The sequence below is a fragment of the Mandrillus leucophaeus genome, unplaced genomic scaffold (genome assembly GCF_000951045.1).
Source record: "Mandrillus leucophaeus isolate KB7577 unplaced genomic scaffold, Mleu.le_1.0 Scaffold431, whole genome shotgun sequence".
Taxonomy (NCBI): domain Eukaryota; kingdom Metazoa; phylum Chordata; class Mammalia; order Primates; family Cercopithecidae; genus Mandrillus; species Mandrillus leucophaeus.
This window is the reverse complement of record NW_012104599.1, coordinates 723,025-735,371: the sequence shown is the minus strand read 5'-3', so window position 1 is coordinate 735,371 and position 12,347 is coordinate 723,025. Positions and strand designations below refer to the sequence as shown.

The 12,347-nt window shown below is 44.8% G+C and overlaps 1 protein-coding gene and 1 long non-coding RNA gene across 2 annotated transcripts in view; one reads left to right on the top strand and one right to left on the bottom strand.

The window, feature by feature from the left end:
- Positions 1-1,466: 1,466 nt before the first annotated feature.
- The window catches only part of HEBP1 (heme binding protein 1), a 26,935-nt gene continuing 16,054 nt past the window's right edge, over positions 1,467-12,347 (bottom strand). Inside the window, exon 4 of the mRNA XM_011993624.1 lies at positions 1,467-2,071. Coding sequence (XP_011849014.1) covers positions 1,900-2,071 — 172 coding nt within the window. The 3' untranslated portion in view covers positions 1,467-1,899. The remainder of the gene's footprint in view (positions 2,072-12,347) is intronic.
- LOC105549198 lies at positions 6,682-11,818 on the top strand. The gene is made up of 3 exons (XR_001007512.1): positions 6,682-6,733; positions 6,845-7,239; positions 10,514-11,818. It is a non-coding gene; the product is annotated as an uncharacterized LOC105549198 (long non-coding RNA).

The window sequence follows — 12,347 nt, the reverse complement described above, 5'->3', positions numbered from 1 at the left end:
TCCACACTGTAGACAGAACTTTCTTTCTAAAACATAACAGTATCATGTTCCTGCTCAAAGCTGCCCATGCACTTTTCAATTTTCCTTTTTACTCTGTTTTTTTTTTTTTTTTTGAGATGCAGTCTTGCTCTGTCACCCAGGCTGGAGTGTAGTGGTGCAATCTCAGCTCACTGCAAGCTCCACCTCCTGGGTTCATGCCATTTTCCTGTCTCAGCCTCCCGAGTAGCTGGGACTATAGGCGTCTGCCACCATGCCCGCCTAATTTTTTGTATTTTTAGTAGAGACGGGGTTTCACCATGTTAGCCAGCATGGTCTCAATCTCCTGACCTCATGATCCGCCTGCCTCGGCGTCCCAAAGCGCTGGGATTACAGGTGTGAGCCACCGCGCCCGGCCTCAGTTTTCTTAAAACAAAACTTAAACTCCTTGACATGTAATAAGACCTCTGTGGCTGCACTGTCGTCTTGGCTGCAAGTCTTCCCAAGTGTGGGAGCCTGTGGGACCCTCAGCTTCCTCATCTGTGTATGGGAACAGCAGTACCTTCCTCACAGAGTTGCCCATGGAATAAGTGGGGCACTGCATGCAAAGTGCTAGGCATGGTGTCTGATAGTCAAGGCTGGGTGGCTGATGATTTTCACCCAGGAGCTTCAGAAATGGTCATGGCCCATCCCTCAGAAGACTGCTGAAAGGACTCCAGGAAAGATGATGACATATAGTTCTTGTTCCTCTCCTTAGGAAACCCCACTTTATGTCCAGTAAGAACTCTTCATGGTGAGGATTAAAGCTCATTTTTCTGTTTCCTACAGAAACAGCAAATAGGGTGTGGGTGGGTGCTAAGGTGGGTTTCTCCCTGAAAACCTGTCCAGCTGTCCTAGGGAGGGCTGCTGAGAGTGTGGGGCCCTGGCGCACCATGAGGATCAGAGTACCTTCTACACGCCCTGGGCCCACTGAGCACTTCATCCTCCCCTGCTCACGCACGGGCTCTGCTCCAGCTCAGCTGCATCCCGCTTCCTGCTCACAGCCTTGCATCTGTGTCCTTCTCTGCAGGCCAAACTGCACTGTTTCTTTCATTCCTATCCTCTTCAGTTAATGAAACTGGACCCCAGCTGCTTCTCATCTCATCCTCCTGAACCAAACCTTCCGGCAGATATCGTGTCTCCAGGATTGTCTGTGCACCAGAGTGCAACGATTTTTCTTCTCAGTCTGCTCTTGTGACTCCTGGAACTCTCTGCAGACCACAGTTGCAAACATAATCCTCAACTTCTAATCACAGAGTGATACATAACTGTCATGGGAAATGTCTAGTTTAGGGATGGTGTGTGTCCTGGGATCTTCGGGTTTATATTCTGAAGGACTTGGGAGCTCTAAATGTAGGGTTCCTGCAATGGTAAACACCATCAATAGTACTCACACCTATATTACCTTCAGGACTGTAGAACCTTGGAAATAATTACACTTATGATTTGTCTCAGCTGTTTAAGTCAATGCCTTTTATTTTTAGTTTTTCTGAAGACAAAGCTCTTATAGGAATCACAGATGAAAGGCACAAATCACATTTCCCCCTTAATAACAAAATACAAATTCAATAATTTTAGAAAATCAGTTTTTAGTGACCCAGATGGCTGGAGAAAAGCTGCCAGGATTTTTCTGGTCTACCGCAGAATTTTCTAAATCAATGAGAAGGATGCTGCCTATCTTGGCTGTACTATTTCCCACCGTGAGAAAAGAGACTTAGTATATGGAACATGCTTTTTTCAGAAAATTGGCAGTAACTGACTTTGAAGGAAAGTTGGTTAAGTTGGACTTGCAGTTGGAACTTGGGAAGTACTGTCCCCTCCTGCCCCCCTGAGGAAGGAGACACAGAGGCACGCTTCCAGGAAGTTCTTGGCTCAGTGGGTCACTCATGTCTTCAACAGCCAGATCTCATTGCGCCGTCCATAGGGCTTCATGGGAGGGTCATAACCGGTGCAGAAGTAGATGTCCCCCCGGTAGGTGGCTGTGCCCTCCAGGGCAGCACGCAGTCGGGTGGCTTGTGCTACGTAGTCTGCTTCCTTGGCATAACCACCAAACTGCCTGGGGGTTCAAGAGCAAGGACTGGTTAAGAAAGGACATGACCTCTGAGAGAGGGGGAATCTTTAGAAAAAAGAAGTCACTCACCACGCTTATTATGACAAGCATGCTAGAGTGGTAAGACTGGGGACTGAGTCACTACTTCCTAGATGGGTTGATTTTACCTCTCTGAGCCTCAGTTTCATCATCTGTAAAAGGAGATAAATTTTCTTTTTCCTCCAAAGGTATGACTGTTAATTGCAGTAACGGACGTGAAAAACTCTGATGCGGGGCCTGAAACTCAGTAGCCGAGTACAAATGTGAGCCTCCCTTTCTTTCTTGAAATATCCCAAGGGGACAGTAGGTTTGCTTTCCCAAAGGCCAAGCCTTCACCGTTTTCTCTGGCTCCCTCTACTGCCCGGTTGCACCTCTTTTCTGCTGCTCTGTCACCACCTTGGGAAGGAGGAAGACTACAGGGGACTTCGGGCAGAGCTGCAGCAATGAATATGGGAGTATGGTAGCTAACGCCCCTTCCACAGCAGAGCAGCTCTAGTGATTGAATTCATCACAGCAGTGACTTGTAGCAGCTTCATTCAAAAACAGAGCTAGGCTAGCCTGGGCAACACAAGACCCGATGTCAAAAAACAAAACAAAACAAAACAAAACAAAAAAAAATTAGAGCTAACAAAGGCAAAGACCCAAGGAAGACTTGGAAGGGCCCCACACAAGCTTTAAACATGCCCCAAATAAAGAAATCACTTCTCATAAATCCTTTCTTCTGCTCAAATCATGAAAGCCTTCTTTTTCTAGTAAGGAAAGAGACTGTTCCTAAATCTGGCATTTCTTTTGATGGCAGAAATTGGGGACAGAGAAGCAATAAAGTCTTTCTTTTCAAGATTATTATTCTCTCCCTTACGTCATCTGCTTCTGTCCCAAAATTCGTCTTGTAGCCTACCCTAAATATACCACTCTAAATCTGGGTTGCACTAAAATTTTTATTAGAGTCAAGTACATCCCGATTTCTAATGAGCTGTATGACTCAAAAGTCTGAATTTGTACCAGGCCAAGATTAGGCCAAATAATGCATTATTTTTGGTGGAGTCCTCTGAATCATGCTTTGCTCTTTTACAAGTGGTTGGTCATGCTGGACAAGCATTCAGCATGTTGACTGCAGGGTCACTGATGTGAACACCCAGGATGTTGTCTGTAATGGATTGGTTGTTCTAATGTCTAGACAACAGCTACTGAACATGGATGAAACTGAGACCAATTTTGAATAGCAGAGGCTTGGTTCTTCAAGTATATTGAAGAGATAATAAGGGAGATGAAGAAAGTTGGGCTCTAGCTTCATTGAAGTTCAAATGAGAGGAAACTGGATTAGTAGACAGACGACGAACATTCAGGAAAGACTTTTTTCAGGCAATAAAAGACACTGGAGTTTTTTATGAACCATGTCTTTAGATTGAGAACCATTTGTCTGAAATGAAACAGGTGCTGGAGGTAGAAGCAGGTGTTGAGTGCTCTCTGCAGCCCCTACTTGGGCTGTGACACTGAATTGTTCTCTAGGTAAAGGGACAATGTTGGCTCTTTAAGTACTGATTTTGCAAAGCTCCAAAGGAGTGGTCCTCGAACGTCTTCCTTCATCAGTTAGAGGCAAAACGGCTAATGTGTGCTCAAATCCTAGCTCTGCCCTTTCTAGGTCTTAAGCTAATTCTTTAATTTCTCAAATCTTCAGGTTTTTCGCTGGTAAAATAGGGATAGTGATAACATCAGTCTTTGAAGGCTACTGTAAAGATTAAAGGAGAAAAGACTGGGCAAACTGCTCATTGCAGAGCCTGTCACATAGTAAGCTCACAACAATCAGTAGCTATTATTGTTACTTGGCAATTTGCTCAGAACAGACTTTTCCTGACTCCAGGGTGAGGGACATGATGGTAATCTAAAGAAATATCACAGCCGGGCGCGGTGGCTCACGCCTGTAATCCCAGTACTTTGGGAGGCTGAGGTGGGAGGATCATGAGGACAGGAGATCAAGACCATCCTGGCTAACATGGTGAGATCCCATCTCTACTAAAAAAATACAAAAAAATTAGCCTGGCGTGGTGGCAGGCGCCTGTAGTTCCAGTTACTCGGGAGGCTGAGGCAGGAGAATGGCGTGAACCCAGGAGGTGGAGCTTGTAGTGAGCCAAGATCACGCCACTGCACTCCAGCCTGGGCGACAGAGTGAGACTCTGTCTCCACAAAAAAAAAAAAAAAAAAAAAAGAAGAAATATCATGTAGCCGAGTGTTGCGATGCATGCCTGTGGTCCCAGCTACTTGGGAGGCTGAGGCAGGAGCACTGATTGAGGCCAGGAGTTGAGGCGTCAGTGTGCTCTGATCACATCTGTGAATAGCCACTGCATTCCAGCCTGGACAACATAGTGAGACCCTGTCTCCAAAACAAAATAAAAACAAAAAATACCACTAAAAAAATAACAAAGTAATATTATGAACTGGCTCAATGAACAATTCTCACTTTCTCAATTAGGCCTACTCTTAAAATGTTTTGTAACCTTGTAACCCCATTCCCTAACCCCATCCCAATCTTCTTCCTATGTTTTACTTTTTCTTTCTTTTTTTAACGGCGCTTATCACCTTTTAACATACTATATAATTTACTCATTCAGTTTATTGTTTATGTTTTGTGTCCTCTGCTAGAATATAGGCTGCACCACAGCAGGGATTTTTATCATTTTTTGGCCACTGATGTATGCTGAACACCTAACATAGTGCCTGAACATATCAGACCCCTTGGTTAAATGAACAATTCGGGGCTAAACAATAAAAATGATGTCTTCAGCCTGACAGAGCTAAAGACGACAGCACTTAGGACATAGTGAGTGAAGTGTTTACGTAAGTCTCGCTCACTCATTTACATAATCAACATCTGAGCACACACTAAGGGGACAGCGGTGGGAACTCAAACAGGAGAAGTGGATCCACTGCAGCCAGATGCAAAGGCCTTGAAAGACATGCTAAAGAGTTTGAACCGGATCCTAGATGCACAGCTATACCTATGAAAGGGTTTTTTTTTAAGACAGAGTCTCGCTTTGTTACCCAGGCTGGAGTGCAGTGGCGCGATCTTGGCTTATTGCAACCGCTTCCTCTGAGGTTCAAGTGATTTTCCTGCCTTAGCTTACTGACTAGCTGGGACTACAGGCACATGCCCAGCTAAGTTTTGTATTTTTAGTACAGAAGGGGTTTCACCATGTTGGCCAGGCTGGTCTCGAACTCCTGACCTCAGGTGATCCACCCTCCTCAGCCTCCTAAAGTGCTGGGATTACAGGCATGAGCCACCACGCCCGTCCTGGAAAGGGTTTTAAAGCAGAGGATTGGCATGATCCAATTGTGTTTTGGAAGGATCCCTCTGGTAGCAGTGGAGGGACAGGGGAAATGGCAAGGGGTTGAGAGATGTGGGGCCACTGGAGCCCGGGAACAGCCAAGTACGAGATGATGAAGGTGCGAGAAAGGCAGATTTGAGAGGTACCTGTATGTAGAGGGAGGTAGGAAGAGACAGGAAGGAAGAGAGGATTCTCCAGGGCTTCCAGTTAAGCCTCTGGGTAGAAAAAGATGCCGCTAACCAGAATAGGGATTAAAGGCCGAAGAGTAACATTAGGCAGGAAGGGCAGCTGTAGGGGTGTTCATGATTTAGTTTGGGGGGCATATGAATATTAAGGTCCCTCTGTGAAATACATTCATGCAAAAATTATTATCTAAATGTGTGTCTGACCATGTAAAAACCTCCTTAGGCTTGGGACAGAACTGGAGTCAGAGATACTGATTTGGGAAGGAGAAGGATCTAGTGACAGAAACTTGGGAGTGCCCAGCAAGTAGGTACTGGCTATAATCATGGTAAGAAACGACATGTGGTAGAGACATTGTGCAAACAGCAGGCCAGAAGCTTGCTCCTTAGAATCCTAATATCTAAGTAGTGGGTGGAGAAAGAGGACAGGGCAAAGGACAATGAGAAGGGGCTGAGAAGCAGAAGGAAACCCAGCAGAGAGTGAGATGGAGAATGTCATCATTCAGGGATTCCTATTCACTCTGGGAAAACCCTCAATTCTTTATATTTATTCCCAGGCAGACTGAAATGCTGGTAATGCAGATAAAATTTTCCCTATTGCTTCATCGTAGAATCCTTTTACTGGAAAACAAACCAACTGGGTGGGCTACGGGAACAGATATATGAGTTCTCCTCTCTGCTAATTCACAGAACCACACAAACAAGCCAGAAACCAAACCCTACCAGGAACCCCCTGGTGTATGAAGGGAGCCTAGCTCTGGCTGACTCTGCTTGTATTCGTAGACACTTTGCCTCATTGGTTCCTGCCTCAGTTTCCAATCTGGACATGGAGCACAGTAACAGTGCGTGCACTTGAAGGTGAGTTAAGAAATGCTCATAAAATGCTTTGAGCCCCTAAAAGAAATAAACGTGAAGTCTATACATTATTTTTGTAAGCCTGTGAATATGTCTCTATCTATAAATGCCTCATCTTGAAAGAAGCTCTCCTCCAGGGCAGTGCTTTATCTCACCCAATGTCAGAGCTCAGTATTCCGAATAAAGCATTTGGTTACCATGGGAACTGAGGAATCTCAAACATACACACACTCCTGATTCTAGAAACACAAAAGGAGCTGACTCAAAAGGTCTGGAAGAGTTAGAAAGGGGAAGGATGACACAGGCAATAGCGAGGGCTAGTGGAGGGAAGTGGGGCTTGCGTCCAAGGAAGCAAAAAATCATAACGCATTATCTTTCAGGGAGTGTCTGGTGCAGGCATGCAGGGAGGAAGAATGACTCTGAGCTTGACCACTCAACTTCGAAACTTTAACAATCAATGGATCAACACACACTGGTGTACGGTCTGCTGTGCATGCAGCCCTGTGCTAGGCAAAAGAAGTGTCAGAGCAGGAAGTGACAGTCTCGCTGCAACAGGAAGACAGGCTTCACACAATAAGCGTTTCATTCAGCCAGGCTAGACCCCCGCTTATTGAGTTGAACATCACCGAGCACAAAATGCAAGCCAGATACCATAAGAGCTGTAAGGATGATAAGACGTCTTTCCACCCTCGAGAGCTCGAAGTGTGGCGGTCGGGAGAGAAACACACAGAAGGATTACGCTGGCTGGAGGGAAATGCTGGAATGAAGGTGGAAGGTACATCCAGAATGTTCTGGGGGTGAGGAATAGCGAATGACGGGTTCTGACTTAGAACACGAAGGGAAGGTATTAAGAAAGAGGTGATATTAAGCATTTATTGAGCATCTCTACCTTTTTTGTGTATGTGACCTTGTTTGGAAATAGAGTATCTCTTCTTGATGCTGGCAATGAACAATATGACAACCTTCTGTCCTCACAGAACTTCCAACAAACAGAGGCTGGGGAGGGTTGAGAGGAGCTGGGGACGTATGAGCAAAGGTCTGGAAGTAGATGTTGTGTCCGGGGTGGAAGTCATGTTGGGTGGGGGTGGGTGGAACGCTCTGAGATCAGGTCGACATGGGAGTGGTGCTGTGTGTGGAGGGTAGTCAGTGCCATCATAGGGCATTTTGACTAGGCTTTACTGCCTGGTCAAACATTTGGGACCCAAAGTTGACCCACCCTCTCCTAGTGGAAATGAAGCATCTCATTACTAACTGGGTTTTTGTTCAAACCCCAATATCTGGTTGGATGGGCCTGAGGCCCCCAGCCAAAGCTGAGCAGCCTCTGGGGAGGCTCAGTTTCTGAGCAAAGACAGGCGACGTGATCAGTCCTGTGCCTCAGGCAGGTGGTGATAAAAGGACACTTTAGAAGGGTCAGAAATGGGAGAGCTGGGAGCCAATGCCATGGCCATCATTCAGGCAAGAGATGATGAAGACCTGTGTAGATGCAAGGGAAGGAAGGGACAGCTGGGAGCTGACCAGGATGAGCCAATAATTAGATGTAGAAGTGAAGGAGTCAGAATGACATTGGAACAGCGTGGGTAGGAGAAGGGAGGGGACCATCACTAAGAGAACACAGAAAGGGATCTGATTTTGCGTGGAAATCTGCACTGTGTTTTGGACATGCTGATTTGGGAGATTCTTGAGGAGGATTACGTGGTGATGCCTCCTGGGAGCTGGAAATATAAGGCTGGTGCTTGGGAGAGAAGGCAGCACGAGACATGTTGACCCGGGCATCATCCACAGAGAAACTGCCTGAAGCCCCTGCCTGGTGGGAGTTTATAAAAGACTTACGGGATAACTGAAAGCTGTAGGGGGAGAGAAAATGGCGATTAGTTAGGCTGAGACACAGAATCTTATCATTGGCAAGGCTTTTAGAGGTGAAGTGGCTTAAATATTAGAGATACTTAATAAATGTTTGTCAAATTGAACCAAACTTCCCACCTAGTGCAAATGTCACATGGCATAAGTGTCACCCGTCTATCCAGATGGCACTTGAATTCTTCCAGGGGCAAAGACATTACTTCATGACATCCATTTTACTGTTAGACACTTAAAATAGTTCCTGGTACAGAGTAAGTGAAGAAGGAATCCACTATCTTTCGAATGAAGGAATGAATGAGTGGGTAAACCACATTGTCTCAGGCTCCATGCTAAGTCTGATGGGATGACAAGACATTCAGGGGAGACAGACAGAGGTCAGGCTGGAGAGTTACCAACATACTGGTGACAGCTGAAGCTATGATGGGGACCAAGATCTTCATGGGAGAGAGCAGAGAGAGAGAAGCACAGGAGAGGCAAGGATGAAGCTCGTTTGTTCATGTATCCATTCACCAACTTGTTTTTGTTTTTTATTTAGAGATGGGGTCTCATTATGTTGCCCAAGCTGGTCTCAAACTCCTGAGCTCAGGTGATCCACCTGCCTCTAGTACTTGGCCTCCCAAAGTACTAGAATTACAGATGTGAGCCACTGTGATGGCCAATTCACCAACTTCTTATTGAACACTTGTTTTTTTTTTTTTTTTGAGACGGAGTCTCACTCTGTCGCCCGGGCTGGAGTGCAGTGGCCGGATCTCAGCTCACTGCAAGCTCCGCCTCCCGGGTTTACGCCATTCTCCTGCCTCAGCCTCCTGAGTAGCTGGGATTACAGGCGCCCGCCAACTCACCTGGCTAGTTTTTTGTATTTTTTAGTAGAGACGGGGTTTCACCGTGTTAGCCAGGATGGTCTCGATCTCCTGACCTCGTGATCCACCCATCTCGGCCTCCCAAAGTGCTGGGATTACAGGCTTGAGCCACCGCGCCCGGCCTGAATACTTGTTATATTCTAGCCAAAGGCCCTACCCTTGGGAAGCTTGCATTCTAGTGGGGAGAGGGCGATAAATAAATGAGTAGATAGAGATATATAATGCAATTGATTATAAGTGAAGCAAAGCAAAATAAAGCTGGATAAAGGGACAGAAAAGCACAGGGGGCTATTTTCAATAGCAGGGCTGAGCAAGTCCCCTTTTAATCGAAGTGAGGGGGCAAAGCAAGGGTGCTAAGACTGAAAACCCTTGGCCTCAACTTCCTGTGGTTACAAACAGGGTTGAATTGTCTAGGAACATGGGCAAACACTGGTCTGTAAATCTCCTAAGTGGTAACGTGGGAACCCCCTAAGGGTTTAGCAGTTGAGCTCTTTCTTCCAAATTTCTCTTTCTCTAGGCTGAACTTCCCAAGATGCCAATGGCCTCCATTGGGGCCCGGTCATTTAGAGGGAAAAGTGACATCAGCAACCTAGGTGCTGACAGCTGACAAGGTTCTTTCAAATGCACAATGAAACTGGCCTTCACAATCATGCCTTACAAATCTTATTTTATAGAAGAGAAGGCTGAGGCTCAGAAAGATTAAACAACTTGCTGCAAGTTATAAAACTCATAATTATTGGAGTTGTTGAGGTTCTAACCCAAGTGTATCTGCAGTAACTTTGACTTTTTTATTGTTAATTCTAATAAAACTTGATCAAATTCTCAAAGGGAGGTAATGTTAGGAGGAGAATAGGCTAACATTTACTGAGTGTCTACCTCATGTCTAGGATTGAGTAGGTATTTACAGATATTATCTTATTTTATCTTCACAACACCATAAAAGCTAGGTACTCATGCCCATCTTACAGATGAGGAAACTGAGGTGCAGTGAGGCTGGCAATACACCAAAGGTCCTACGACCACTGAGTGATGAACTGGGTTGGAGCATAGGTTACCCTGAAAATAAACTCCTGGTTTCCAACTTTTTCCTTTATATCTAGACATTTCATTTAAACCCTGAAAGTTTCATTAAGACCATCAAACTTCTCCTGCTGTTGGTCCCTATTGAGCACCCGGTGCTGAAATGAGCTGAAAAGGCCAAACTCTAACCTAAGTGCATAGAGAAAGGACAGTAGTCTGAAGTGTTGCGGCTGGTCTAAGTGTGAGGATAATTCTATTGCCTCTTGTGAATACTAAACATATTCTGATAGTGCTATTTTTTTTTCACAGCATTCTATTCATCTAAAAGCTCCAGTAATTAACAATGCTAATAAATGTATAATTCCTTTGTAAACATCTCTTCACAAGGTCATAAAGAAGGAAGACTGAATGAAGGATGCCAGGCTTTCATTTTAGAATTAATTTTGTCATTGAATGCACTCACTGCATTATTTGATAGAGTACTTTTGCATTTGAAGTAGTACATTTGCCTTCCATCATCTCATTAACATTGCTTTCAACAGAATCAGAAATAACACAAATCACTGCAGGGTACTTTTGAATGCTCATTTGACTATGCAGTGACATCAAGTGGCGAGTTGAGGAATGACCATATGCTGTGTGAGAACTCCATGTTAAAAATTCCATGGAGCCAGGCTGGACACCACATTTGGCACTTTCATCTGTTTAGATTTCAGAGAATCAAAAGGAAATGGTCACCGACCTGCCTTTGATAGTACCCTTTAAATAGATACCCCTTCCCACCATAAGAAACCAGCATTCCTTAGAGAAATGGCTAATTCCAGCTCTGGGGCAAGAAATGCTAAGATGTGCTCAAAACATCTCATTATACCAGAAAGCCAGGGAGCCATCAAAGACTACTAAAGTTGTGTCAAAAGGACCAAGAAACCAAATTGAAGAGGCTCCCACTGGCCAACAGTGGGGCAATTAGAGCATCAATAAGAATAGTAACTGCAACAAACTGAAACATACCAAATATGTTTAAATTCATACCTTTATAATTACACTCAAAAAACAAAGATGCAGACCACTTCACCTTGAGGATGTTACAGAATGAAATTATCATTCTGAAAACTGGTAAATAAAGAGAAGGTATCAAGCAAGCATGTATCTGGCTTTTTCTATACGAAATAAAGGAAGCCAAATAGTAAATGAGGGGAAGTTTCTCTTTACCGAAATATTTCAGGTAATAAAAGAAGAAGGAAAAACAGAGAACATTATCATTGTATGGCCTCTAATGGAACAAGACATCTAGGCAATGATGAACTATGGTCACCAACATGACTCAATCAGGGACAATCAGAAACTGTGGGCCCCTGAAGGAAGTAAACACCACTACCTAGGAAATATTCTCACCAAAACTTCAAAAACTTGAATCTGATCCAGCCTTTAGTTTCAACTACTAATTTACAGGCAATACAGGGCTTGAGGGATGTGGTAAAATGTCACAGAAATACAATCAGCAAAATCCAGTACACATAATAATAGGACAAATGATCCACAGATGGAAAGGAAGAATGTAAAGGTGTGTTGGTAAAGAAATTCACAGATTAATAAAAGCTTAAAAATATACCATCAGCCAGGTGTGGTTGTGTGCAACTGTAGTACCAGCTACTTGGGAGGCTGAGATGGGAGGATTACCTGAGTCCAGGAGTTCGAGGCTGCAGTGAGCTATGATCACACCACTGCACTCCAGCCTGGACAACAGAGCAAGGCCTTGTCTCTTAACAACAAACAACAAAAAAGTACTGCAAGATCTGACTTGGATCCAGATTCTAACAAAATATTAAAACAAATGATGGCCGGGCGTGGTGGCTCACGCCTGTAATCTCAGCACTGTGGGAGGCCAAGGGAGGTGGATCACAAGGTCAGGAGTTCAAGACCAGCCTGGCCAAGATGGTGAAACCCCGTCTCTACTAAAAAACTACAAAAATTAGTCAGGCGCGGTGGCAGGTGCCTATAATCCCAGCTACTTGGGAGGCTGAGGCAGGAGAATCGCTTGAACCCAGGCAGCAGAGGTTGCAGTGAGCCGAGATCGAGATTGCACCACTGCACTCCAGCCTGGGCAACAGAGAAAGACTCTGTCTAAAAAAAAAAAAAAAAA